This window comes from Erythranthe guttata, chromosome 6 (assembly GCF_056151865.1).
Source record: "Erythranthe guttata isolate IM_541 chromosome 6, IM_541, whole genome shotgun sequence".
Classification (NCBI taxonomy): Eukaryota; Viridiplantae; Streptophyta; class Magnoliopsida; order Lamiales; family Phrymaceae; genus Erythranthe; species Erythranthe guttata.
In genome coordinates, this window is record NC_142538.1 from 15,632,885 (window position 1) to 15,660,170 (window position 27,286).

Consider the following 27,286-nt stretch of genomic DNA (forward strand, 5'->3'; position numbering starts at 1 on the left):
GTGTTTATATTAATTGTTGATGCGAAAGACTTGCGTAGTATTTGTATTTCGTAAGAATCTTTTATTATATTATGATCTTATTATTTTTTTAAATTTTTATTATTTATTGAGTAATTAGAATTATATAACAACATATGAATGATAGGATATAATTATGTTTAAATATTCTTTTATATATATTTTAAATATTTACAAATAATATTTAGAAATATATTACACTATATTTAAAATCCGATATATTTCCGATTTATCTCCGATAAATCACCGCCGCGCCGATTTATCGTGTGGCGGTCCCTAACCGCCACGTACCCGATAACCGCCTTTTAGAACCTTGGTTAAACTGTAGTATAGTTAATATTAATGTGATTAACAATAATATAGTTGATATTACTAGCTACCACAACAGTATTGTTGTTTAAACGGGGGCAAAAAGATGTTAAAGAAAAAAAAAACTCCGAAAAGTTCAACGCTCGAGACTAGCGTTGACCGACCGGCGACAGAAAAATCACGAAGAAAAAAAAAGTCAACGTATGAGACTGGCGGCCAACGGCAGCGACTAGACACGGCCATGAGCCGGTTTTTGGCCTGAAACCGGCCCGAACAGGCCCGTTGACCGGTGAACCGGTCACGGAACCATGAACCGGCCTGTGTCCCTCAGGACGTGCCTGATTCTAGAAATAGTTGAACCGTGAACTGTTGAGTCAGCCCGGCGGTTCACCGGGATTGAAAAGAAATTAACAAAAATGAAAAAAAATAAACAAATAAAAAAAGATGAAAAAAGCTAAACAAGCAGTGAACCGGCCGTTATTTGCTCTTTAAAATGTCTTGGTTTAAGTTGACAGGACCTTCCAAAAAAAGTGATAAAAAACATGAAGGTCAAAAAAGCTGATTTCACATGGGGTTTTGATTAGTGAATTATATCTGTTCTCTTGTGTCAGTATTATGGGAACAGATCAGCAATTTGTTGGTGTTGTATGTTTGAACTACTGTCTATCTCTGCATCGATTTCATAGGTTGATCATTTATTTAATAGATCAAACCTAATTTCCGTTGTTGCAGGAATTACGCGGGTCTTCTTCGGTTCCGACTTTGTAACCGTCACAAAGTCAGAAGACACCACATGGGATTTTCTGAAACCCGAAATCTTCGCAGCAATCATGGATTTCTACTCCTCTGGGCAGCCATTGATCTTGGATTCAAACTCTGCAGCTTCAATGGACACAGCTATAAAAGAGGATGATTCCGAGGTTGTTGCTATGATTAAGGAACTATTAGAGACTCGCATACGTCCAGCTGTACAAGATGATGGTGGAGATATCGAGTATGTCGGATTCGATCCAGACAGGGGAATAGTCAAACTAAGGATGCAAGGAGCCTGCAGTGGCTGTCCTAGCTCCTCCGTCACTCTTAAATCTGGGATCGAGAATATGCTCATGCATTATGTGCCTGAGGTCAAAAGTGTGGAGCAGGAATTTGACGATGAAGATGAAAACACCGCATTAACTGGAGCACCATACGAGTAATTAACTTGAAAAAGTATCGCCTTCATTTTGGAGTATCAGATTCAGAGGTACTTTAATATTTCTTTGAAGCGTAAGTTGTTACGAACCTGCAAGTTTAACTAGCTCGTAGAAAATGTTTTTGTTTGTTTATTCGTTTCGTTTTGTTTCTTTGTCGTAGCTACGTTATGATGCTTTGCGTTAGCTTGTTATTGTTTGGGTATATATTTCCGGGAATATTATAATTAGATGCATGTCTACAGATTGTGCGATGAAGGCATTTTCCCGATTTGTTGATAGAATAAACCATAACATGCAACCCTTACTGCGGGACTCGCATTTTACACGACATTGTTTTGGTGCATAATTTACGGTAAACATGTTTTTATAGCTCTTTGTGTAGCTAATTTAATTAATTCTCATGTAGAGAAATCTCTTTGCATAAACCTAGTTTTTACAAACTAGCCCTTTACCCTGCATTCCACTTGTGCACTTGAGCCCCTCCAATCCCAATCCCATCTTCTGAGCCACAATTTGCTTCTGCGTCGAAATTTTACCAAATCTCGAAACCATGCAATTCGTGGCGAAAAGCCCGGAAGTCCTGTACTTGTGGGCCCCACCCATGACAGGCATGGGTGTGTTCACATTAATCTTGCTCGCGTAGTTGCTCCTGTAAGTCTGCCCCAACACCCCATCCACCGCATCACTGAGGTTGTAGAATTTGAAAGCCACTTCCAAGTGCGCGAAGCAATCATCCTCCGTTATTCCGTACCCATGCACCTTCGACTCCTCTTTGGTGATGGGCACAACATTCACCGTCACACTAAAGTTACCGCCTACTTCAACTATAACACCATTTGTGTCACTCGTACGAGAAATGGTTACTTGATTGTTGATATTTTTTTTGGAGTCCCATATGGAGCCGACTTTGGTGGGGAGAGAAATGAGGTCGTTATCGAAGGATATGGAGAGGCGGTCTATGTTGTCATCCCATGTTGATGTCGTTTTTGCTGCTATGAGCATTTTGTGATTGTCGAACATAATTCCCATGGATTGGACCCACGTGAAATCTCGCTTTAAATTAGGGTTTCTCTTGCCGATGAAATGGGCGTTGATGTGGAGATTGGTGTCGGAAACCAGGCAAAAGTCTTGGTCTTTTTTGCCATGGAAGTAGAATGTGATGCCGTCTCCACCCACAAATCGAGGATCTTGGCAAAAAGCACCGGGAGTATTGCAAACTGCATGAACCGTAATTTGGTTTTAGCTAATTTTAACCGCGCTAGTATTCAAGTTAAAAGGGTTTGTTTGAAAGCTTGGATTGATTCTCAGGTTGAATAAAGCTCGAAAGAGTTATAATCGAGACAAATAAAAAGCAAGGTCGGGTACCCTAATTTTTTTTATACATATATATATTATCAATTTTGTTCTAATCAAATCGTGATCAAACCGAGTTTCATATTATTTGGAAACCAAATAATATGGTTTCAAACTCGATTTGTTATGTCAACCAACTCGAGTTCAAACAATTAATTAATGAACTTGAATATACCATTGAGGAGTTCGGTTTGATTTTTCTGCCGTAGAATAAGTTTTTGAGGTCTAATCAAGTAAAAAGAGAGAGGAGAGAGTGAGAGTTCACTCACCGCAAACAGGCTTGCAGAAAATACAGTCCATCAAACAGGTTTGAGGACACTCTAATGGACACAAGAAGAACACATTAACGAGGCACCTCGAACGGAGAGGAAGAGGCGCCCGGCATCTCACTTTCCTCGGCAAAGGTAAAATAGCCGTTGCGTAAGCCGAAAGACATACGACTACAACCAATTGAACCCACGAAAGTACTAGCTTCATTTTCGATTGACTGCACTTAGTTATTATTGCTATATAGCCAATTTTCATCCCTTTTTATACAAGGATGTTACATTGTATTATTGCTTTCTCTCATTGAGTGATGTTCCATGTGAGATGCCCTTCTCTGCCTTGTGATTAATTAAACCGTTTCCTCTTTTTGCGAGTTATTTTTGTAGACGAGAATTTTTGTGATTATAAACATTTTTTGGGGCTTTTGCGCATTGATTTAGTCGAAAATTGCGCTTTTTCTGATGAAACCGGGTGAGAATGACCATTTCTTGGTGTTAAAATTTTGTATTAGAGCGGTTTCAGTTATATATGTGAACTGATCTACATCGGATAGATCTTTACTTTTATCTACATACACCAACATGGGTGTGTGTGAATAAATGGGTAAAATAATTTACACGGTGTAACATGGAATAAACCGTGATCGATGCTCTAATTGAGTTTCTTTTTGTACAAGGAACTAACCACATTGACGCAAGCGATAGTGGAAGGTTTACATGCATGATTTAATGGGGAAAAATGAAAAGTTATATCCAATCACAAGTTCTGGTGGTATAGATTTTTGTTATTATTGTTGGAACAAGTGAATTCAATGTGAATTCAATATTGAAATTAGTGGCAATTCAATATTGGAAGGATTGGGCATTCATCGTAAGATTGACTTTTAGAATAAATGTGAATTTGAAGCACCATTGTTTAGATATATCTAGACAATTGTCTTTTGATTTTTCTATGTATTAAATTAGAATTAGAAGAGTTGTTCGTCTAGGAGTCGTCTTGTAATTTATTAGAAAATTAATGTACTCACTATAAATATGGAAGCGAGAGCTGATTGTAAGCAAGACAAGAAACAAAAAAGAGAAGTATTTTTTTCATTCACAAAACACTGGTCTTATTACTTTCTCTACTAAAAAATATAATTTTTTCAAGTTTTCACAAACTCACTAACATACAATTTCGGGATTAGTCATTTTATGATTGTATCCCATCCTGGTGCCTACAATTATCGTGCGATGATTGGGGGTGATCAATGTTAAATCCAGAATCTACTTTTATTTTTGGGAAACTACGAGAAACACACCGAGAAACCCCATGAGGTAACGTCTAATTACAAAAATCTCATTCATGTTTACGTAATTACGAAAATCCCCCTAAGGTATGTTGTCGTTTTACACAGTTCATCCAGTGTGTTACTTTTGACAAAATCTTTTTTATTCCGTAGAGTATTCCTCTGAAAATATTATTTTTGCCATTGTTGGGTAATTAGTTTGTAACTTGTAAGCATACTAATTATTTAGGGGTATTTCTTTATTATATAATTTTTTAAAATAGAAAATATAAATTAAAAATAACTAAACATATCTTGTAACATTATTTTTTTTTGTTAATATTTTTTCTAATTTTTTATTCAATAAAATTGATTTTACATATTTTGGAAAAATATTCTCATATTTTTATTTTAGGTTACAAATATTTTCATTATTTTTTAATAAAATTTTAATAATATGTCAATTTAAATGAAATTCAAAAAGTATAAATCAAATATAAAAAAAATATCATTAAAAAAAAAAACAAATTGCAACCCAATACGATCATCGAAGTCATTGCTTTTACTTCTTTCTTTTGAGGGATATTAGGGTAATTTTCAATGTATTATTTTATTCGTAAAAAAAATATATCGTAGGGGGACTGTGCAAGACGACAACTTACCTAAAAGAGATTTTTCATAATTAAGCAGATATGGGGCAATTTTCCTAATTAGATCTTACTTCAAGGAGTTTCTTGTATTTTACCCTTTATTATTTTTCAAATAACAGAAGGGTAAAACGGACAAAGCATATTTTATGTGGATTTTAACGTTCATACACTGGCCAGAGAGGGATAATCGTAACTACGCAAACATGAGAGGTATTTGTCTTAATTAGACCATACTTCAGGGGGTTTCTTGTAATTTGCCCTTTGTTCTATTATGTTTAGGTTTTCTTATATTTTTTTCAAACTAAATGTATTTTATTATGTTCTTTTGTTTCTTTATATCTTACTCTTTTTATTCTAAACATGTGTCATTTTTCATCTTTATACAAATCTTAAGAAACTCAATAAATATATCTTGGTTTTAGTAAAATAAGTATTGTTAGTCTAAAATACCCTTGTTTACTAATGAATGCACATAGAGTATTGGAGAGTCATTAAGGACAAAATTAAAAATTATGTAATTAATGCAACATTGTAATTGTAAAGTCACAGATAATATGGAACAAAAAATAATTCTCAAAAGTGATACATATTGTAGGTAATATACTTAAGTTTTGTGTCTATGGCGAGTCGCTACGAGTTGAGGCATACGTCGGGCATGGGTAAGTGTTTTGTGTCTGTGGCGAGTCGCTACGAGTTGAAGCATATGACGGTCAGGGGTAAATGTTTTGTGTCTATGGCAAGTCACCACGACTTGAGGCATATGACGGGCAGGTGTAGGTGTTTTGTGTCCATGGCGAGTCGGTACGAGTTGAGGCATACGACTAGACACGACCATAGGCCGGTTCGGTCCGGTTCTGGGCAGGTTCAATTCGGTTCGCGGTTCACTTTTTTCGGAACCGGAACCGTCTCGCTACACACGGTTCTGCGGGTCGGGCCGGCCCGCCGGTTCACTCCAGTTCCTGGATGGCCCGAAAATTTATATCCAACTCATTATATATATATATATATATATATATATATATATATATATATATATATATATATATATATATATATATATATATATATATATATATATATATATATATATATATATATATATATACTTGATGGATAAATAAATTAAAAAAAATACTTTTAAATAGGAAATAAATAAAAGAACTTGAACTTAATTTTATAGGAAAAAAGGGGATTCAAAAAAGAGCAAATAACGACCGGTTCAGCTTTTTTTTTTTAATTTTTTTTCTTCCCAAGATCCGGGTGAACCGCCGGGCAGGCCTTGCGGTTCACGGTTCACCTATTTCTAGAACCGGGCTCGTCCCGAGGCCGAAAACCGGTTCATGACCGTGTCTACAAGACGGTTCGGGCCAGTTTCGGGCCGAAAACTGGACCATGGCCGTGTCTACATACGACGGGCTGGGGAAACTGCTTTGTGTCCATGACGAGTCGCTACGAGTTGTGGCATACGACGCTCAGGAGTAAGTGTTCTACGAGTTGTGGCATACGACGCTCAGGGGTAAGTGTTTTGTGTCTATGGCGAAGCACCACGAGTTGAGACATACGACGGTCAAGAGTAAGCGCCTCTCGTAAAACTTTGATCTGAGGACTAAGGGGTACCTATGCCGAAGATTACACCTCAGCTATTCAACGGTAATATAATATATTTTATTGTAATGGTTTTGTAGTTTATTTAAATGAGATTAAATTAATTTCTGCGATTAGTAGGTAATATATTTTATTTTAGTGGTTCTGTATTTTATTTAAATGAGATTAAATTAATTTACGACAAAAAAGACAGATTTTGAAGTGTTTGTTCTTAGGGTTTGTGCGTTCATTAATTGGACTAATTATAATTTTTTTTTTCTCCAACTAGACTGCTATTGTGAGGCATTCATTATAGGCTATGAGTACAAAAAGAGCAACCCTGAAGCGAAGGCCTACATTATTTCTAGGCAACAAATTGTTGATCCCCTATGGCGTCATACGTCGGTAAAATGGTAAAAAAAAATGAAGATGGAAGTCAATATAAACTATGCAAATAAGATGATCCTGATGCTGTGTTTTACACAACGGCATTCATTATATGCTACGACTACAAAAAGAGCAACCCTGAAGCGAAGGACTACATTATTTCTAGGCAACAAATTGTTGATCACCTATGGCGTCATACGTCGGTAAAATGGTACAAAAAAAATGAAGATGGAAGTCAATATAAATTATGCAAAGAAGATGATCCTGATGCCGTGTTTTACACAGCTTTTGACGCCCTAAATTATGTAGCATGTTGTAGCGTTGGAGTTGCTATGGCAGCCAATTACCAATATGTTGCTAATATCCAGCCATTAAAGGAGATTCCTAAAAAGGTACGTGTTCCCAGGGGCGAGTCCACCCTTGGGCAAGGGTGGACTCAAGCCCACTCTCATTTATTATTTTTCCCCCTATATTATATCATATTTCTATTTAGCCCATCCAAATTTTATTCACTACCCCACCCAAAATTTCATTTAATGCAAAAGAAGCCCCATATTTTATTAATTAGCCTATCCAAAATTTAAATTAATACAAAAAAGTCCCAAATTTTATTAATTAGCCCACCCAAAATCCAAATTAATACAAAAAAAACTCTAAAATTTGTTTTTTTTCTTTTTTTTTTTTCTCGTTTCTCCTTTTCCTATTTTCAAAAAAATCCTAAAAAAATCTCGGGGGCGCTGCCCCCGAACCCCCGAAAATTGAAGCCCCCCCTGTACTGAATTCCTGGCCTCGCCACTGCGTGTTCCCAAACTTTATTCTATTGTAAAAACTTTTACTATATTTTGTCTAATAATATATATATATATATATATATATATATATATATATATATATATATATATATATATATATATATATATATATTGGTTTTCATTTAGGGTCCCAAAGTTAGTGGAATAAACCGAGGTTTTTGGGCATTCCGACACCAAACAACATGCGATACGTAACGGCCATCCGGTTATTGCCCATGGTAAACAATGTCGTAATTTCCAAATTTCAGTGAGAAGGTAATGATTTTATTTTAAATGTCTAGAATTCAATTTAATCAAGCGAATTAAGGGAAAATATAGAGACATTAATGTTTGATTTGTTGACAAGTCAACGTCATTATATTACTGTCGTTGATAGTAAAATAACTGTAAACATATTAATATTACTGTCAACCACATCAATATTATTATTTTTTTGGGTTTTTTGTTTTGTTCGAGTTGTTGAAGGAGCTAGTAACGTAGTAATATTACTGTAAACACAATAATATTACTGTGGTTGATGGTACTGTCAACCACATCAATATTAATTCTTTTGGCCTTTTATTATGTTTACCTTTGTTGAACGGTCAACATATTAATATTACTCTATTACAAAATAATAATGACTTGTGTTAATATTACTGTGCTAGTGATTAATATAACAAAATTAATGTGTTAAACTCCGTGTTCTAAATAGCGGTCGTGGCGGTCGATATATCGGCCGCCATATCGGTATCGGTTATAAACCTTTACGATTTTGTTGAGGCGGTTTGGAATATCGGTTTTTTACGGCGAGGCGGTTTGCGGCGGTTTTTTGGCGGGTCAAACCGATATATCGGTCAACAAATCGTTTTTTTTTTTTTTTTTTTTTTTTTTTTTTTTTTTTAATTAAAATTAAAATGAAAATATGTTTTGATTTTTTGTTTTTCTCCAATTCTTTCAACTTCCAAAACCAAATCAAGCACTACTCCGCAATTTATGCTTTGTTGTGTTTATATTAATTGTTGATGCGAAAGACTTGCGTAGTATTTGTATTTCGTAAGAATCTTTTATTATATTATGATCTTATTATTTTTTTAAATTTTTATTATTTATTGAGTAATTAGAATTATATAACAACATATGAATGATAGGATATAATTATGTTTAAATATTCTTTTATATATATTTTAAATATTTACAAATAATATTTAGAAATATATTACACTATATTTAAAATCCGATATATTTCCGATTTATCTCCGATAAATCACCGCCGCGCCGATTTATCGTGTGGCGGTCCCTAACCGCCACGTACCCGATAACCGCCTTTTAGAACCTTGGTTAAACTGTAGTATAGTTAATATTAATGTGATTAACAATAATATAGTTGATATTACTAGCTACCACAACAGTATTGTTGTTTAAACGGGGGCAAAAAGATGTTAAAGAAAAAAAAAACTCCGAAAAGTTCAACGCTCGAGACTAGCGTTGACCGACCGGCGACAGAAAAATCACGAAGAAAAAAAAAGTCAACGTATGAGACTGGCGGCCAACGGCATCGACTAGACACGGCCATGAGCCGGTTTTTGGCCTGAAACCGGCCCGAACAGGCCCGTTGACCGGTGAACCGGTCACGGAACCATGAACCGGCCTGTGTCCCTCAGGACGTGCCTGATTCTAGAAATAGTTGAACCGTGAACTGTTGAGTCAGCCCGGCGGTTCACCGGGATTGAAAAGAAATTAACAAAAATGAAAAAAAATAAACAAATAAAAAAAGATGAAAAAAGCTAAACAAGCAGTGAACCGGCCGTTATTTGCTCTTTTTTGAAATCCCCCCCCCCCCCCCCCCCCCCCCCTCTATTGTTTCCTATAAATACCCTCACACCACTTTTTTTTTTTTATAAAATTAAGTTCAAGTCCTTTTATTTATTTCCTTTTATTTTTTTCCTATTTAAAAGTAATTCTTTTAATTTATTTATCAATCAAGTATATATATATATATATATATATATATATATATATATTGCTTTCCTTTAACTTATTTACCAATCAAGTATTTCCTTTTGTGAAAATACTTTCCTTCAAGTCGTTTGTTGATAATGTTAACAGGAAGCGGAATTCCCTGTTCAATAGTACAATGATCCATTAATAGCAGCACATGCAAGTAGGAAAAAAAATGAGCCAATTAATTTATTTCTTAGAAGGTAGTAAGTACGAAAACCTCATTATATTGCCCCAAACATGCAAAATTCATATTGTTCAATATTTGCAGCATTTTCGTGCAATTTGAAGTAATAAACCTATGAAATAGCTTTTAACTATGCTGAATTATAATACGCGGCAAAAAGCTGGTATGGAGCAAACGTATATTACAACAGCATAACGTACATTCGCAATTGGATAAGACAATACACACACGATAAAATGACATAGAATTTTTAAAGGCTGATGTAATTACATAAGATATAGATAGTATTTCATTTATTTGCATGTACAAATATGTTTGGCAGCGTGGAAGCAAAATTATGATAGATAAATAATGAACCTATTTATCCCTTCGATCAAAGACATTCGTAGATGTATATGGAATGTAGTACAAAATACAATAAAATAAGAATTTTCCACTTAGAATATGGATTGCAAGAAAATGTATGACCTCGAACACTACTTTAAGCAACAGTACTTTAAGCGGGCACATATTTCTATGGTTGCGCTAAAAAATATACACATGAATTACTAATATTACTCTCCTAAGTAGTAATAAATATTTTATTATTTTTAATAATTTTTAATAATATTTCAATTTAAACAAATTAAATTCAGAAAGTATATATTAAATATCAATAAATCAGAAAAAAAATAGAAACTGTAACCCAATGCGATGAGAGAAGTCGTTGTTTTTACTTTTTTCTTCCAATGGATATTAGAATAATTTCAATATGCTATTTTATTCGCCAAAAGTAATACCGTAGAGGGCATGTGTAAGACGACAACCTACTTCGGCTGGGTTTTCATTATTAAGCAAATATGGAGGTATTCGTACTTAGACTTTACCTTATGGGTTCCTCGTAATTTACCATTTATTATTTTTCAAATAACACAAGGGTAAACGGAAAAGACACATTCTCATGTGAATTTTGACAATAGTGGTCAGAGAGAGATTTTAGTAAAATAAGAGGAATTTTCGTAATTAGACCTTACTTGAAGGGGTTTCTTGTAATTTCCCATTTATGTTTAAGTTTTCTTATATTTTTTGTCAAAATAAATGTTATTTTCTTTGTTTTCTTTCTTTATATCTTATATTGTATATATTAGGGGTGGTAAACGAGCTGTGTCGCTCGTGAGCCGGCTCGCAAAAAACTCCAACTCGAACTCGAGTTTTTCGAGCTCGAGCTTTTTGAAGAGTTGAGCTCGAGTTCTTTCTAGTTGTTCCTGAGCTCACGAGCCGGCTCGTGAGCTTTTTTATTTTTTTATTTGTTTTTATATATTATTTTTTATTCAAATAATGTATAATAATATAAAATATTATAGAAATAATATAAAAAGAACATATAAATATTAAAATATATATATATATATATATATATATATATATATATATATATATATATATATAATTACAATGTATTGTTTATTTTGAATTTATTTTATTATAATCTAAATATTTTTTATTAATAGTAATAAATAATAATATAAAAAAAAATCCCAAAATGAGCTTGGGCTTGAGCTCGAGCTCGACAAAATAAACTCGAGCTCAAACTAGAGCCTAAAACAGGCGACCTCGGCTCGTTCACACCCCTACGTATACTGGTGTTTGGTGTACCCTTATTTTCGGTACGATACCGTATACATGGTACTCTACCATTATTTTATATTACGGTAAAGTTTGAAAAAATAATCTTGTCAATTTTTCTTACTAATTATATTATTTAAATGTATTTTATATTTATATATTTATTGAGCTAAACATTCCAATTAATTGTATGATTCCATGTAGCACAATTTTATTCATATGTGCATATAATATATATCGAGGATAATGAAGAAATGAATTTATAGGATGTCAAAATATATTAAGAATATTAGATAATTAAATTTTATTATTCTAATTGTTTTCTTTGCTTTTCTTAATATCAATAATTGCTACATTATTTGGCAGTTTTTTAAATAATTATTATTTTTATTTCATTTTCCTTTCCCTTTTCTTTTTTTTTTTTCTTTTTTTTTTCCTCAAGCCCTCAACGCCGCACGATTTATTTATTTAATTTGTTTGTTTTTTTATTTATCCAATTATCATCATCATCATCTCCTACCGATTTCCCTCCTTCAAGAAAACTCTTTTGTGATTTTCCGTTACACTAACACCGTCATGTCTCAGGTAAAGAATTCCCCGCCGTTAATTAAATCATTCTAGTTTCTTTTGATTTTATGATTTTCCCCCATTTGTTTTATTTCGTCTATAAACACTGTTGTCTGAGGAAAAAAATTGTAAGAGAAGAACTAGGGTTTGTCTTTTGTAGTTTATGGGTGATAGTTAATTACAGTAGAACCTCGTTAAATTAAAAATCTCGCTTAATAATTTCTTCAGTATTAAATTATTAGTTCGATAATTTGATATTTTGCTAAATTAATAGAATTTTGTTAGGCCCGATTGTATTAATTTATAGAGGTTTAACTGTAGCAGTTAACCCTCTGTTACAAAGCAACAGAACCCGTTTTCGTACTTGGATCAATTCTTGTGTATATAGATAGACGAATCATGTGTTTGTTTGTTCTGTTTCTTGGCGACTTTGTGTATGCGTTTAAATTGATGGAATTCGAACTTCAAGGCCTTCTATATAAGTTGGTTATGCATTTATATTCGATACAATTTTTAATTAATGTTAGACAAATAATTATATATATTTTATTCTTGACTTTGTGCCTAATTCCAGACTGTTGAGCTTAAGGTGGCGATGTCATGCCAAGGCTGCGTCGGAGCTGTGAAGAGGGTTCTTGGAAAAACCGAAGGTTTGTCGATTAATTATACACATATTATATAAAACATAGTTTACCAGTTTGCTATTATGGAATTGAAGCTTTAAACATTCCAATATTAATTCCAGCATTTAAATCTCTATTTTAATTTAGTCCCCTCAAACAACAGTGTTTAGCGGTATTTCCAACAAGTTCGAATTTATGTCAAAAATATGCAGTTTATAAATATCTGAGTCATTTTTTTTGGCTTACAGTATATGGTAATATATTATACATCTGTTATTAGGCTTGTTTTTCTTATGTCTGAACCGGGAGAACCTAACGGTCGGTGTTTCAATTTATCTCTTAAGCATCATGTTCAGGCCTCGTTTGGTTGGGGAGATTAGCCATGATTTGCTAAATAATTGGACTTTTATTTGATGTTTGGTATCCCCAATTAATTGCCGGGTCGACCCGCCAAAATTATGTTACTGTGGCTTATATTGCCTTATCTTGCCTCTTAGGGAGCCTTTTTTGTTGGACGTCGCGAGGTCTGATAAAATAATTGGGTTTCATTAGATTATTTAATTCAATGTATTGTTAATTATGATTAGGCTTGCTTGCTTATCAAGTGATTAACGATTTAAAATTTATCAAACGATAGGATCGTTTTGCCTTATCTTGTTTAGTTAATTCTGTAACCTAATGAGCAGACGGAAGAGTTTATATAATATTGTAATAAACTTATTTGAGCAGGTGTTGAAACATTCGACATCGATTTGGAGAAGCAAAAGGTAACGGTGAAAGGGAAAATCGAGCCGCAAGCAGTTCTTCAAGCCGTTTCAAAGACTGGCAAGGCAACTTCTTTCTGGGAAGCAACTGCCACATCAGCTGCGTGATCAGACGCAAAATGCTGTGTAATATGGTTGTAATAATTTGTTATTTGTAAGTACTTTTGTTTATCATGTGCAAAGCCATACATAAGTAGCTTCTTGCAATTATAGCATTTTTTTTCGCCTGTAAAGAAAATGTGCCTCTTTAATTATATGCTGCAAATATGGTTTCTATGTTGCATCATTGTGATCTAATTATGGTAGATGAAAAATCTCTCTCATTTTCATCCAATATAATTAGATTTATATATACCAATTTGCAAAGTTCGATTTGCAAATTTTCAGAACATTTCGGAACGAAATTGAAATTAAATTTATATTTCGAAAAAACTTTATTTCTTCGAATGTTGATATGAATATGATAACCGTTCATGAGGATAATTTGGCAAAAATCCTCCCATATATATACTATTAGTTACAACCCGTTCTAGCATTTTTTTTTAATAAGGATGGGTCATATATACTATTAGTTAGAACCCGTTCTAGCATTTTTTTAATAAAGATGGGTCAAGTCTCTTTACCCTTCCCTCTATTATTAGTTGCACTTGCACTTTTCATTTCATTTCTATTTCCATTTTTATTTTCGTTTTGTTTATTTAAAAAAATAGTTTTTTAAATATTTTTTGTAAATATTTTTTTAATTAATAACAAATAATATTTTTTTCAGCAGTTTTTAGTTTTGTTTTTTTCCAAAATCAATTATAATATTTTCGAAATCAACTACATTTTTTCTAAAAATGAACTAAAAAAATTTCATTTTTTTTTTCATATCATTTATTTTGAATCCATTCGTTTTCGATTTTTTTTTTCCAGCTAATTTACCAAATCGACAAATTACCACGTATTATTGAAATAACTAAAAAAAAAAAATCAAAATCAACTAAAAATAAATCAACTATTTTTTTTTTTAATTTCATTTGTTTAATTCATATTTTTTGATTTTTATTTTTCCAGTAGGTTATATAATTGAAAAAAAATAAGAAATCGAAATCAATTACCAAAAAAATTGAAAATCAACTGAAAAATGTGGGAAATAGCTAAAAACTATCGACAACAACTATAAAAAAAATAGTAGGATAACGAAAAGAACTATAAAAAATAGTAGAATAACAAAACAACTATATTGCTGTGAAAGATACCCAACATCAAAGCATCACACAAAAAAAAAAAAAAAATCAAAACGATGGAGACAACGGGGCAGAGGTGGCGGAGGCAAAGTCACTAGATCCGACGGTGGAGTTGAGGGATGGAGGTAGAGAGGGATTTTTGAGTTTTTGATGTCGTCTTCTACAACTAGATCAAGAATTGCATCGATGGCGGCGGCGGTGAGGTGAGGCGGCTTCGACTTCGACTATGTGCGCGTCCTTGAGGTTGTTCCCAAAGTCGTCTGCTCATGCTATGATTTTAGGGGTGGGTGGTCGAGGCTACAGTGGAGTGATTTTTGAATGATATAAACGAGAGAAGAGAAGATGGACAGCGGATGAATGATGTAAAATAATTAGGACAGATGTTAAATAATATGGCATTAAGAGCAAATTAGTATTATGTAGGGGAATTGTTTTTTGCAGTTTGAAAATTGCTATTTGCGGATTCTTACAAAACCCCCCAGAAAACACTTTATTTCACTAAAACTCCAAAACTTCTCAAAAAAATCCAAAAATACCCCCAAAACGCGTAAAAGCCCAACTTGGGCGTCCATTCATGCAGTGCACGCCCAAGTTGGGCGTGCAAGTTGCATTTGGGCACCGGAGTTGGGCGTCCGGTGCAATTTTTTTTTTTTTTTAATGTTCGAACGCCCAAGATTGGCGCCCAAGGCGTGTACGAACGCCCGGAACGTGCGTTCGTACACGCCTTGGGTGCCCATCTTGGGCGTTCGAACATTTTTTTGCGAAAAAAAAAGCCCTACAAATCGATTTGTAGGGCTTTTTAACATGAAATTTCAACCTACCCAATGCATATTACACATAAAAGAGTCGAAATTACATCAAAAAATCGAAGCCCAACCCTTCTTCAAGCTTGATTTCGAATTTTCGATTTTTTTTTTTGTTTTTTTTTGCTATTTGCAGTTTTGGGGGGTTTTTTGATATTTTAAAAAGTTTTGGGGGTTTTGTTATAAAACGCGAATAGCAATTTTGTGACCGCAAATAGCATTTCATTTATGTAAAGTAGTTTTAGAAAAAAATGATTTAATTTAATAATTAAGGGAATTTGACTAATATTAAAGAGGGTCGTATTGTATCCATCCTAGTATAATCAAATGTGTTCGAGGGTTCTCACCGATAACTCCCTAATTCCTATACATAACAATTATTACGTGACTTCGAATTTATGCGGCATTTAGTGGAGAGATACATATAGCGATTTCCAAAATAAGATGCAGTTTGCAGATTACAGGATAGAGAAAACAAACTTCACCAAACTATAAATTAGAGTTACTATCGTCAATGTACAAGAAACATCTTACTGGATGTCCTTTTCTCGCCTCATCCGATTATTTGCTGAGAAGAAATCAATCTTCAATGGCAAAGCGATTCATGCTCGTCTTATCATATCTGGGTTGGATCCCGATGTTCAGACTAACAATCATTTGCTTTCAATGTACTCCAAACTCGGGCACATCGACTATGCACAGAAACTGTTCGACGAAATGCTCGTGAGAAACCTCATCACTTGGACATCACTTATCTCTGCTTATTCTCAATTGGGTCTCTCGGAGAAAGCCTTGAGTTGCTTCCGATTGATGGTTCTTGATGACGGGATTGCTCCGAATGAATACACTTACGTTGCTGCTGTTTCAGCTTGTGCTCAAGTTGGTGCTTTGAGGAAAGGAAAAGAGATACATGGAAAGATGTATAGGAACGAAGAAACCGTGAACACCTTTGTGAATAATTCTTTGATTAACTTTTACGGGAAATGCGGGTCGTTGGAGTCAGCTAGGCTAGTGTTCGATACAATGCCCGAGCCGAATATTGTTAGTTGCGTCTCACTTATTGCTAGTTATACGCAGTCGGGTGACAATGAGGAAGGGTTGATAGTTTTCTTGAAATTGTTGAGAATGGGGGTCGAGATTAACGAGTTCCTTTATGGGAGTGTATTAGGCATTTGTGCTGCTTTAGAGATTTTAAAAGTCGGAACGCAAGTGCAGTGTTTGGCGCTCAAATGTGGTGTTAGAATGGATCAGTTTGTTGTGACCGCCTTGGTTAATTTCTACACAAAATGCGGCGAATTGGAGTTAGCTAATCGGGCATTGAGAGAAGCAAATAGGCCGAATGTGACAGCTTGGACTGCACTGATTGGAGGGTACGTACAAACGGGGAAATGCAGAGAAGCAATTGATCTTTTTCAAGAAATGCTTTTTGCAGACTTGAAACCGAACGAGCAGACACTCGCTTCTGTCCTCGGAGCCTTGGGTAGGGAAAAAGAAACCCGACACGGTATACAAATCCACTGTTTGATTATAAAACTAGGATTTCAATCTTTTACCTTTGTTTCCAATGCAACATCGGACTTTTACGCAAAAATAGGTTGCCTCGACGAGTCGTTCAAAACATTCTGCGAAATGGAAGTACACGATATTGTTAGCTGGAACACTTTAATAGCTGGGTTTCTGAACTATGGCCGTTATGAATTAGCAATTAAGTTTATCGAGAATATGATGTTGGACGGATTTGACCCTAATATTTACACGTACTCTGGTATTTTAAGCGTTTGCGGTGATTTACCGGCTGCTGAGTGGGGCAAGCAAACTCACTGCCGCGTAATAAAACCTGGATTTGATTCCAATGTGGTAGTTGGAAGTGCTCTAATAGATATGTACGGAAAGTGCGGTCAACTTAACAATGCTCGAAAAGTTTTCGACTTTCTTCCGATCAAGAATCTCGTTTCTTGGAATTCCATGATAACGGGTTACGCCCAACATGGATTTGGAAGAGAAGCTCTGGAGATTTACGACATCATGCTGAGGTGTGGAGTTAAGCCGAATGACGTCACATTCGTCGGAGTTTTGTCAGCGTACGGACATGTAGGAGATTTGGAGGCGGCATTGCAATGTTTTGGTTCGATGACTAAAGACTTTGGAATCGCTCCAAGAACGGACCATTTAGCATGCGTGGTCAGTTTATATGCGCGGAACGGTCAAACGAAAGAAGCTTATGATTTGATAAGGAGTTCTCGTGTTGAGCCGAATAAAGTGGTTTGGCGGAGTCTTTTGTTTGGTTGTGTGAATAATAAAGACTTGGATTTGGCTGTATTGGCTGCTGAGAAGATTTTGAGTATCGATTCGGATGATGTATCTGCTCGGGTTATGCTATCGAATATCTATTCTGATTCAGGAATGTGGAGTGAAGCTTCTGAAGTTAGAAAGGTGATTGAAGGGAAGACAGTGAAGAAGGAAACTGGGTATAGCTGGACTTAAACTGGGGACAATTGAATTGTTATTTATTTTATTTTTTTAATTATGATCTGGTTAATGGGGATTCTAAGGTTGAGATGCTACGTCGAGTAATAATTAGACTGTATTTAGTATCTACTCTTCGTCGATACACAGAAACACATACATCCATGTGGGTGTTTGTGTCTTGCCTTATTTGGGGAATATGCCTTTTGCTGCTCCAAGTCATTGGATATGTTCATCAAATGGGTGTAAGAAATACTTTATTTTGTTACTTTTAGAAGAATCACACTTCTCACACACGAATGCTGCATTTTGGCACTCTGCATTCCCGATTTTTTTTATGGCACTTAGCGCATTGGAAACATGATTAATCGTTCAAAGGGCACCCTAATTTAATTTCCGGCCACAGATCTGCCCTTGACTTTCTATTTGACTTGTAAACAGAGTCTTTTTCGTCTCTTCTTTCCACAGTTTGAGGTCGTGTGATGAGCATGTGGCATTACATTTTACAGGTAAAAATTTGATATTTTTTACAATAAGAAAAAAAATTCGAAAAGAAGGCAAAGATTAGGAATGGCCATGGCCCGGGTTCTGGAAAACCCGCACCCGCCCCGCTAGCAAAATCACCCACCCATACTTGCTCCGTACCCATTCTGGGTGTGATTCTTTTATACCCACACCCGCCCCGTATAAAACCCGCAGGTACATCGTACCCGTAAAGTTTTTTTATTTATTTATAATTTATTTAACTAAAATGTCTCTAAAAATTACTATTTTATAATATTTAAATGTACAAATTTAATAAAAATATTTAAGCGGGTTGCATAAGAGGCAGGTACGAGTGCATATACTCAAAATACGTACCCGCTACGGGTGAAATTTTCAAAACATATACTCGCCCTATTAGTTAAGGGGGTACCCGGTGAATCCGGGGGAGGGGGGGCAGGTACTTGATGTTGCGGATTAAATTGCCAACCCTAGCAAAGATCAACACACAAATCCTAAATCACTCTTCACCACTTAACTGGATTTAGGGCTCTGAAATTCTCTTTTGTTGCTGTCGACAAACTCTTCTCTTTTTTCTTTTTTGCCATTGATAAACTCATTAAATTTTTTTGGTTTTAGAGGTCAGACCGGACCGCCTCGTCGACATGTCACGGTTGAACCAGTCTGGTCCGGTTCTAATAACATTGATTAATACTATTGCATTACTTGTATATATATACACACACACACATACTAGTATTCTTCCCCGTGCTATGCACGGGATAACACTTTTAAAAGTGAAAATAATTAATTTAATACATTATATCAACATTCATACAAATTTAATAATATAAACCTATTCAGCAACAAATTATATAAACTCAATTTTCCTAATATGAAATTGATTGTTAAATAAATGAATACATAAAAAAATAACAATAATTAAAAAAAAACAATCTTAGAGGAAAAAAATAGAAAAAAAAATATTTTTAAGATGCCATTAAAAGGAAAGCTGAATAATAAAGAAAGATGCTAATTGTTGCATTGATGCATTGAGATAAGAACGAAAAAAACAAAGAAAAAATATAATAAAAAAATTAATAGAGAAAAAAAATTACAAAAATTTCCTTAGGGTTGCCCTAGCGTTCTTTTGTTTTATATACGACTAGCAATTTTTCTCGTGCGATGCACGGGATATCATATAATAAGCATATTAAAAATAGATTGATGAAAAATAGGAGATTAATAATTGTTGAAAATTATATAGAAAATTAGTAGAGAAAAATATTGAAAATAAATAATTACAGAAGTACCATTATGGTAGAATTCTTCATGGGTTAGTTTCAATTTTGATAATTGTTAAAAATTATAGTTAAAATTTAGTAGTATAAAAAAATTTAAAATAAATAATTACAACAATACCATTAGGGTTTTTCTAGGGTTGCCCATCGTTTCAATAATTACAGAAGTACCATTATGGTAGAATTCTTCATGGGTTAGTTTCAATTTTGATAATTGTTAAAAATTATAGTTAAAATTTAGTAGTATAAAAAAATTTAAAATAAATAATTACAACAATACCATTAGGGTTTTTCTAGGGTTGCCCATCGTTTCTTTCTTTTATATGTAAGATAAGATAATTAAACTGTAGTAAATAAATCCACATAGGTGTGTGCAAGAGAGAGAGAAAGAGTAAAAAAATATACTATCCGAACGGATAAAAAATTTGCTAGTGAATTTGCAAATCTAATTTGCTATACGAAGGAAGGAAAAAACTAGAAAATAGGAGATTAAAAAATACTAATAACTAATATTAAAAAAATACAAATATGCCATTAGAGTTTTTTAGATTGCTCTAACGTTTCTTAATATATATATATATATATATATATTTATATATATATATATATATATATATATATATATATATATATATATATATATATATATATATATATATATATATATATATATATATACTTATAAACCGTAGGGCCGGCCTCGGGTAAGTCGTGCTCGTGGTTTGGGGTGAAAGTCGGATGGATCGGATCGAAATTAGCCTTTTCGGAAATTTTCTAAAAAAATCGGAAGTACAAAATCAATTCCGATTCAAATTCCAAAATTTTTGGAATCTAAAAATTCATTCCAATTCCAAAAGACCCGGAAATCTTGGAATTTCGGAAATAATTCGGAAATCACATAATCTTTAAAATTTCAAAACTTAGCGGAATTTTTTTAAGATGTTAATATTTTTTCAAAAATAAGAACATCCACGTCGATAAAAGTAAAACTAATAACTACTAAAATTCAGTGCAAAAAATAAATAAAATTGAACACAACATAAAATATAATAAAACTTCTAATAACAATTCATTATGTCAAAATTCTAAAACAAAACTACTAGGTGTATTTTTCGGAAAAATAAGTATTATATAATATATGTTATTTATAGGTGTACTTTTAGAAAAAAACTGGAATTTTTCGGAATTAATTTTGGAAATTAAATCGGATCTGATATCAGAAATTCCAAATTTATTTATATAATTCCAATTCCAATCAAAAAAATCGGAAAAAATTGAAAATCGGAAGCAATGAAAAAAGTTGTTCCAAAATTGGAATTTTTTGGATCGGAACCGATGGAAATTGGAATTACCGTTCCAACTTGCACCTCAAAGTCGTGGTCGTGGAGTGAGGTATTATGATGTAATTAAAATTCTTAAGTGAGTATCTCAAAAATAAGGAAAGAGAATCCTAGCGATAGAATAACTAAATTTTTAAGTTAGTAAATCTACGATTGAGTTTTGATCTAAGAAGATAAGTAGCATGTACGTATCTTTAATGGGGTTGTCTAGGGTCCGAGAGGGGTTGTACTACTCGGACCCAAACGATTTAATCTGGTGCGTAGAAAATATTAAGTAAAAATTTATAGTCGTTGATTTAAAGTACGAACTAGTACGATCCAGTACGAACCTATGAATTTATAAATTAAAGTACGAACCCAGTAAAAATAGATCGTACAAAGGTCGTACTCCATCGTACTTCATGTAAAATTACTTTATTAACCTTACATTATTAAACCAGAGAATTAAAAGTAGGGTTAACTGTACTTTGCCCCTAACTTTGGTCATTTTTGCTCTTTGCCCCCCAAATAAAAAAAATAATTCCACGATCATACCTTGACTAACTAATTTAGTCTAATTTCACCAATTAACCAATTTTTGACCATAATTTTAATTTTGACCCCAATTTTGACTCGCCACCACCGGAGACCGCCAGAGACCCACGGTCTCCGACGTTGACTCTTTTTTTCTTTCAAAACTTTTTTTTTTTGTCTGAATTATTTTTCCGGTAGCTCAATTGCAGGGTCTCCGGCTTTGATTTTTTTTTTTTTAGATTTTGTTTTTTTCTAAAAAAAAACTATTTTAACTAATATTAATGTATTGGCTGTTAAATTACTGTCTCCAGCAGTTATTTAATTGTCAGAGAGAGTAATTTAATGTTAATTAACCTTTTTTCTTTAAAAATATATATTAATTAATATTACTATCTTGACTGCTAAATTATTGTCTCTACAGTTATTTAACTGCCGGAGACCGTAATTTAACTGTTAATTGACTTTTTTTTTTCTTAAAAAAAATATTTTAATTAATATTACTGTCTTGGCTGCTAAATTACTGTCTTCAACAGTAATTTAACTGTCGGATACAATAAATTAACTGTTAATTGACTTTCTTTTTTGAATTTTTTTTTTCTTAAAAAAAATATTTTAATTAATATTACTGTCTTGGCTCAAAATTACTGTCTCCAATAATAATTTAACTATTTGAGACAATAATATTATTGTATTAATTAATTTTATCGTCTTGGCCTGCATTATTGTTGTCTTCGACTGTAATATTATTGTCTTCGACCGTAATATTACTGTCTCAAGCAATAATATCACTACTTGGGACAATAATATTAGTAATATTACGGTTCGGGAAAATAATATTCATAATATTACTGTCCGAAACAGTAATATTATTGTCTGAAACAGTAATATTATTGTATGAGACAGTAATTTAGTAGGCAAGATAGTAATATTAATTAAAATATTTTTTTCTAAGAATGTTTTTTTCAAAAACGAAATAAAAAAAATGTCAACGCCGGAGAGCGGCGGTCAACTGCGGTTGACTGGCCGGAAAAAAAAATTCAGAAAAAAAAAGTTTTCAAAAAAAAAAAAGTCAACGCCGGACACCGCCCGCCCCGTCAACGCCGGAATCTGGCCGGAAAAAAAAAATTCAGAAAAAAATTTGTTTTCTAAAAAAGAAATATTTTTTCAAAAAATTATTAAAATGGGGGTTAATGTGATATATTTGTTTAAATTCGGGGTCAATGTGTAATATTAAGGAAGTTAGAGTATAATAGATAAAAAAATAAATTATGGAGGGTATTTTAGAGTAAAGACATGGTGATGGGTTTATTTGAAATTGTTGTTTATGTGGACCAATGTGCATTTAAGTCCCTTGTCATGGCCCTAATTATTAATTATTATTAATTGTTACTTAAGTTTTAGTTATATGGATTTTTACGTAATTTCACTTATAAGGTAGGTATCGTACTTTTTTTTATGGGGTTCGTACAAATCACACGTGTCACATTTTTATTGATTGATTTTCAATCGTTTGGGTCCGAGTAGTACAACCCCTCTCGAACCCTAGACAACCCCGTATTTAATTGAAGGAAGGACTCTATTAGGTTAAATTAATTATCTTCCACCGCCACTATATAAACGTAAGAAGAAGAAAAAAAAAAAGAAAACAATTTACAGAACCTGCGTTAGATTCGATTCACTTCCCAATAAGAAAAATTTCCGTCGTTTTGTCAAAGTAATTTCCCATGGACTCCGATGAAGATTCCTCCCACGACGAACTAGACTTTTGTTTCGTGGAGGTAACACACGGCGGCGGCGGCAGCGATGGCGATGAAAGCCGCCGCAACAGCCAGAAGAAGAAGAAGAAACATTACACAATTCTCGAAGAAGAAGAAATCAGAAAGCTCCAAGCCAACGATATCTCCGTCATCTCCACCTATTTCTCCGTCTCCAGAACCCTAGCCTGCACCCTCCTCCGCCGCCACAACTGGAGCGTCACCTCCCTCTTTGCCGGCGAGGAAAAAGTCCTCGACTCAGTAGCACGGCTATCACCACCACCACCGGAGCAGCAAGAAGAAGGCACGAAAGAACTCCTCCGATCCTACGTGGCAGCCCACGGTAGCTTCAAATTCTGCCCGGGCCCCGGATGCAACCGTGTGGTCCAAATCGAAATCGAAGACTCTGAAAACAATGAAGTGTTGTGCGATTGCTCGCACGCGTTCTGCTGGAACTGTACGGAGGAAGTCCACCGCCCCGTCGACTGCAAAACAGTCGATAAATGGATGCAACTCAAAGCCTCCGAAGCAGAAAACACGAGATGGATATTGGACTACACGAAGCCCTGCCCGAATTGCAAAACGAACATCGAGAAAATTCAGGGCGGCAACGTAATGACGTGTTTCAGCCCATGCAACCACAAGTTCTGCTGGCTATGCCTCGGCCCCGTTGATGTCACCCACACATGCAACAAGTACGAGGAATCGAGAGCCCATGGTGTAAGGAAACACTTGATGGTGCACGCGCACTACTACGAAAGATGGGCTTCCAATCACAGATCGGGCGAACAAGCCGCATTGGATCTTAACTTGGCGAGAAACGACAATGCATTGCCGTTTGTGATCCAAGCTTGGGAGCAGATAGTCGCATGCAGGCGCGTGCTGAAGTGGAGCTACGCGTACGGGTACTACTTGTGCTTGGAGGGAAGAGTGGCTAAGATTGCGTTCTTCGAGTACCTGCAAGGGCAGGCGGAGGCGAACCTTGAGAGGCTCCACCATTGCGCTGAGGAGGAGATGTGGAAATACGAGAAAGACGAATATTGTACCGGTTTCGGCGCGTTTAGGAGGAATCTTGTGAATCTGACAAACGTCACGAGTAAATACTTTGAGGAGCTGGTTCGAGCGTTGGAGAATGATCTTTCTGAAGTTACTGACACTAGGAAGAAATCGCGGTGGGACACTTGATCTAAAGGTATGATAAGAACAAACTTTATTTTTCGAAAATATTGATTAGATTGGATGTCATTAAATTGATGCTTATGGTTATTGAATAAAAGATCGTAATTTTGAATAATTTATGAGATATACAGTTAAACCTCTATAAATTAATACAACTTGCACTAGCAAAACTTAATTAATTGAGTGAAATATTAAATTATTGAATTAATAATTTAGCACGGGACCAGGATAAATTATTTAAGTTTATAGAGTTTCTACTGTATATTAATTTTATCTATTAAATAGGTATGTGTGTGTTTACTTAGTTGTGATCAGTGTGAGTTCTAGCATATGCAATGTTTGTGAGCGCGTGTTCGCATGTGAGCGTATATTTTTTGTTCATGCACAATTCTGCATATAATACTTTTGTAATTGTTCATTGTGTGTATATTTTCTGTGCAGCATGACTACTCACCATTCACTACATTTGAGTGTATTCTTATGTGTAGTGTGAGTTTATGCACATGCTTTTCTGTGTGCAATGCGGTGTACATGTATTTTTGTATACGTAAAAATTCATGTATAATCTATCTATTTATAAATATATTGGTAAGTATACATTTATGTTTGCACAGGACATTTATGTTTGCTCGTCGATATGATATTGAAAATCTCATCATAGAAACTGACTCAAATGTTTTTAATTTCATGTATTGACAGGAATGAAGTTATACACAAGGAAATTCAACACGCTGCTCGACGACTCGTTGATTGAATTCAAGCATGCGATTATGAAGTTTCGTATACGGAGGTGAATCTACAGCAGACTTGCTTATGTTGGTTATAAATTTTCATGGATTATTAAATTAACTTTGGGTGTGGTTTGCCAGTAGTGGTTTTTCATTGATGGTATTATCTGATAAAAACTAAATGTATATCACTGAATTATGTTATTTTATTTTCTTGGATTAATTAACTTTACTTGTAATCTGGAAATAGCTGTTTTCATTGATGGAAGTTGATTTGTTGAATAATGTTAGTAGAGCTAAGATGGCCTGTAGTTCTTGTCTTTGAAGTAGTCATTTTGCGTTGGCTACGGCCTACAATACGATTATATCTCGTTTTATGGACTAGGATTTCTTGATCAAATGATGGTTTTATTGATTGTGTATAGGGGTGGGAATCCAATCGAATGGATTGGAAATGACTTTCTCGAATTTTTTTTAATTTTTTTCGGAACTAAAAAATGGGTTCTAATTTTCTTTCCAAAAATATTGGAATGCGAAGATTCATTCCGATTTCGGAATGCGAATTTCAGAATTTACATTAGTTTATAATCTTTTGTTCCAAATTCAGATAGTCATAGAATCAAAATTTTCACAATATTTTTCTATCTTTTTTAAAAAAATTGAATGAAAATACAAGAAAATTAAAAAGAAAATTCGGTAAAACACAATAAATAAAAACATATGTCGGAACAACAAAATTGAAACACAGTCTTTTCTAAGGTTTTAATTACTCGAGTCTTCGATATTTATATTTTTCATATAAAATATAACATAATTTATATTATCGAATTACAAAATATATCATAATATTATATTTATATATTTCGAAAAATCATAGAAATATTCGGAACTAAAATCAGATCGGAAATCGGAATTTTCGGTAATTTTATATACCATTCCGATTCCGTTCCAAATAAATTCGGAAGAATCGGAAATTGGATTGGCGGAATTCGAAAATTTCTTTCCGATTTCCATTCCTAATTGTGTGCATGTTGCTACATAGATTATCAACTTAGAACCTGACTGCAAATGCAAATTTCATGGCACTTTGAGCCCGGATAAAGTTTTGTAGTTATTTCACAAGGGCGTCGTTAACCCAAAATGCACTTCGAGTGGCTGCATAAAAAATGGCAAATGGCAAAAAGGCCCATCACATGGGACTTAAATGCATTTTAGTCCACAAAAAAAACAGTCTCTCAATTAAGCCCATACCCATGTCTTTAGTCTAAAATACCCTCAATAATATAATTCTTAACAATTCCACCCATTATGCTCCAACTTCCTTAATATTACACATTGACCCCGGATTTAAACAAATATATATCATTAACCCCCAAAACTTCTTTTTTTTCAGAAAATAATTTTTTTTCTGAACTGTTTTTTTTCCGGCCAGATTCCGGCGTTGACTTTTTTTTTTTTTTTTGAAATTTTTTTTTCCTGATTTTTTTTTCCGGCCGGTCAACCACCGTTGACCGCCGATCTCTGGTGTTGACTTTTTTTTTTTTTTTTTTTTGGAATTGTTTTTTCTTAGAAAAAAAATATTTTAATTAATATTACTGTCTTGACTACTAAATTACTGTCTCAAACAGTAATATTACTGTTTGGGACAGTAATATTATGAATATTATTTTTCCGAACAGTAATATTATTAATATTATTGTCTAAGACAGTTAAATTACTGTTGGAGACAGTAATTTAACATCCAAGACAGTAATATTAATTAAAATAATTTTTTTTAAGGAAAAAGATTAAAAAAAAAAAAAGAAAAAAATCAATTAACAGTTAAGTTACTGTCTCCGACAGTTAAATAACTGCTGGAGACAGTAATTTAGCAACGAATACAGTAATATTAATTAAAAATATTTTTTTTAAGAATAAAAAAGTC

The 27,286-nt window shown here is 33.9% G+C and overlaps 4 protein-coding genes and 1 pseudogene across 5 annotated transcripts; 4 read left to right on the forward strand and 1 right to left on the reverse strand.

Moving 5' to 3' along the window:
* The first annotated feature begins 942 nt into the window (after positions 1-942).
* On the forward strand, positions 943-1,889 carry LOC148770272 (nifU-like protein 4, mitochondrial). Its single transcript, XM_088819083.1, has 2 exons — positions 943-972; positions 1,014-1,889. The coding sequence occupies exons 1-2, from the start codon at positions 943-945 to the stop codon at positions 1,521-1,523; spliced, it is 540 nt and encodes a 179-aa protein (XP_088675209.1). The 3' UTR covers positions 1,524-1,889.
* LOC148770273 (uncharacterized) lies at positions 1,764-3,388 on the reverse strand. The gene is made up of 2 exons (XM_088819944.1): positions 3,143-3,388; positions 1,764-2,737 (listed from the first exon to the last, which is right to left on the reverse strand). The coding sequence occupies exons 1-2, from the start codon at positions 3,348-3,350 to the stop codon at positions 1,947-1,949; spliced, it is 999 nt and encodes a 332-aa protein (XP_088676070.1). The 5' UTR covers positions 3,351-3,388; the 3' UTR covers positions 1,764-1,946.
* Positions 3,389-12,019: 8,631 nt separating this feature from the next.
* Positions 12,020-13,842, forward strand: LOC148770274 (copper transport protein ATX1-like). Its single transcript, XM_088819945.1, has 3 exons — positions 12,020-12,197; positions 12,754-12,829; positions 13,532-13,842. The coding sequence occupies exons 1-3, from the start codon at positions 12,189-12,191 to the stop codon at positions 13,672-13,674; spliced, it is 228 nt and encodes a 75-aa protein (XP_088676071.1). The 5' UTR covers positions 12,020-12,188; the 3' UTR covers positions 13,675-13,842.
* Positions 13,843-16,004: 2,162 nt separating this feature from the next.
* Positions 16,005-18,304, forward strand: LOC105958276 (pentatricopeptide repeat-containing protein At2g27610). The gene has a single exon (XM_012982282.2). It carries the CDS (start codon positions 16,136-16,138, stop codon positions 18,080-18,082), a length of 1,947 nt encoding a protein of 648 aa, XP_012837736.2. The 5' UTR covers positions 16,005-16,135; the 3' UTR covers positions 18,083-18,304.
* Positions 18,305-23,401: 5,097 nt separating this feature from the next.
* On the forward strand, positions 23,402-25,522 carry LOC148770275 (putative E3 ubiquitin-protein ligase ARI8 pseudogene; annotated as a pseudogene). The gene is made up of 2 exons (XR_016031576.1): positions 23,402-24,647; positions 25,334-25,522. The product of XR_016031576.1 is annotated as a putative E3 ubiquitin-protein ligase ARI8 pseudogene (transcript).
* The last annotated feature ends 1,764 nt before the right edge of the window (positions 25,523-27,286 follow it).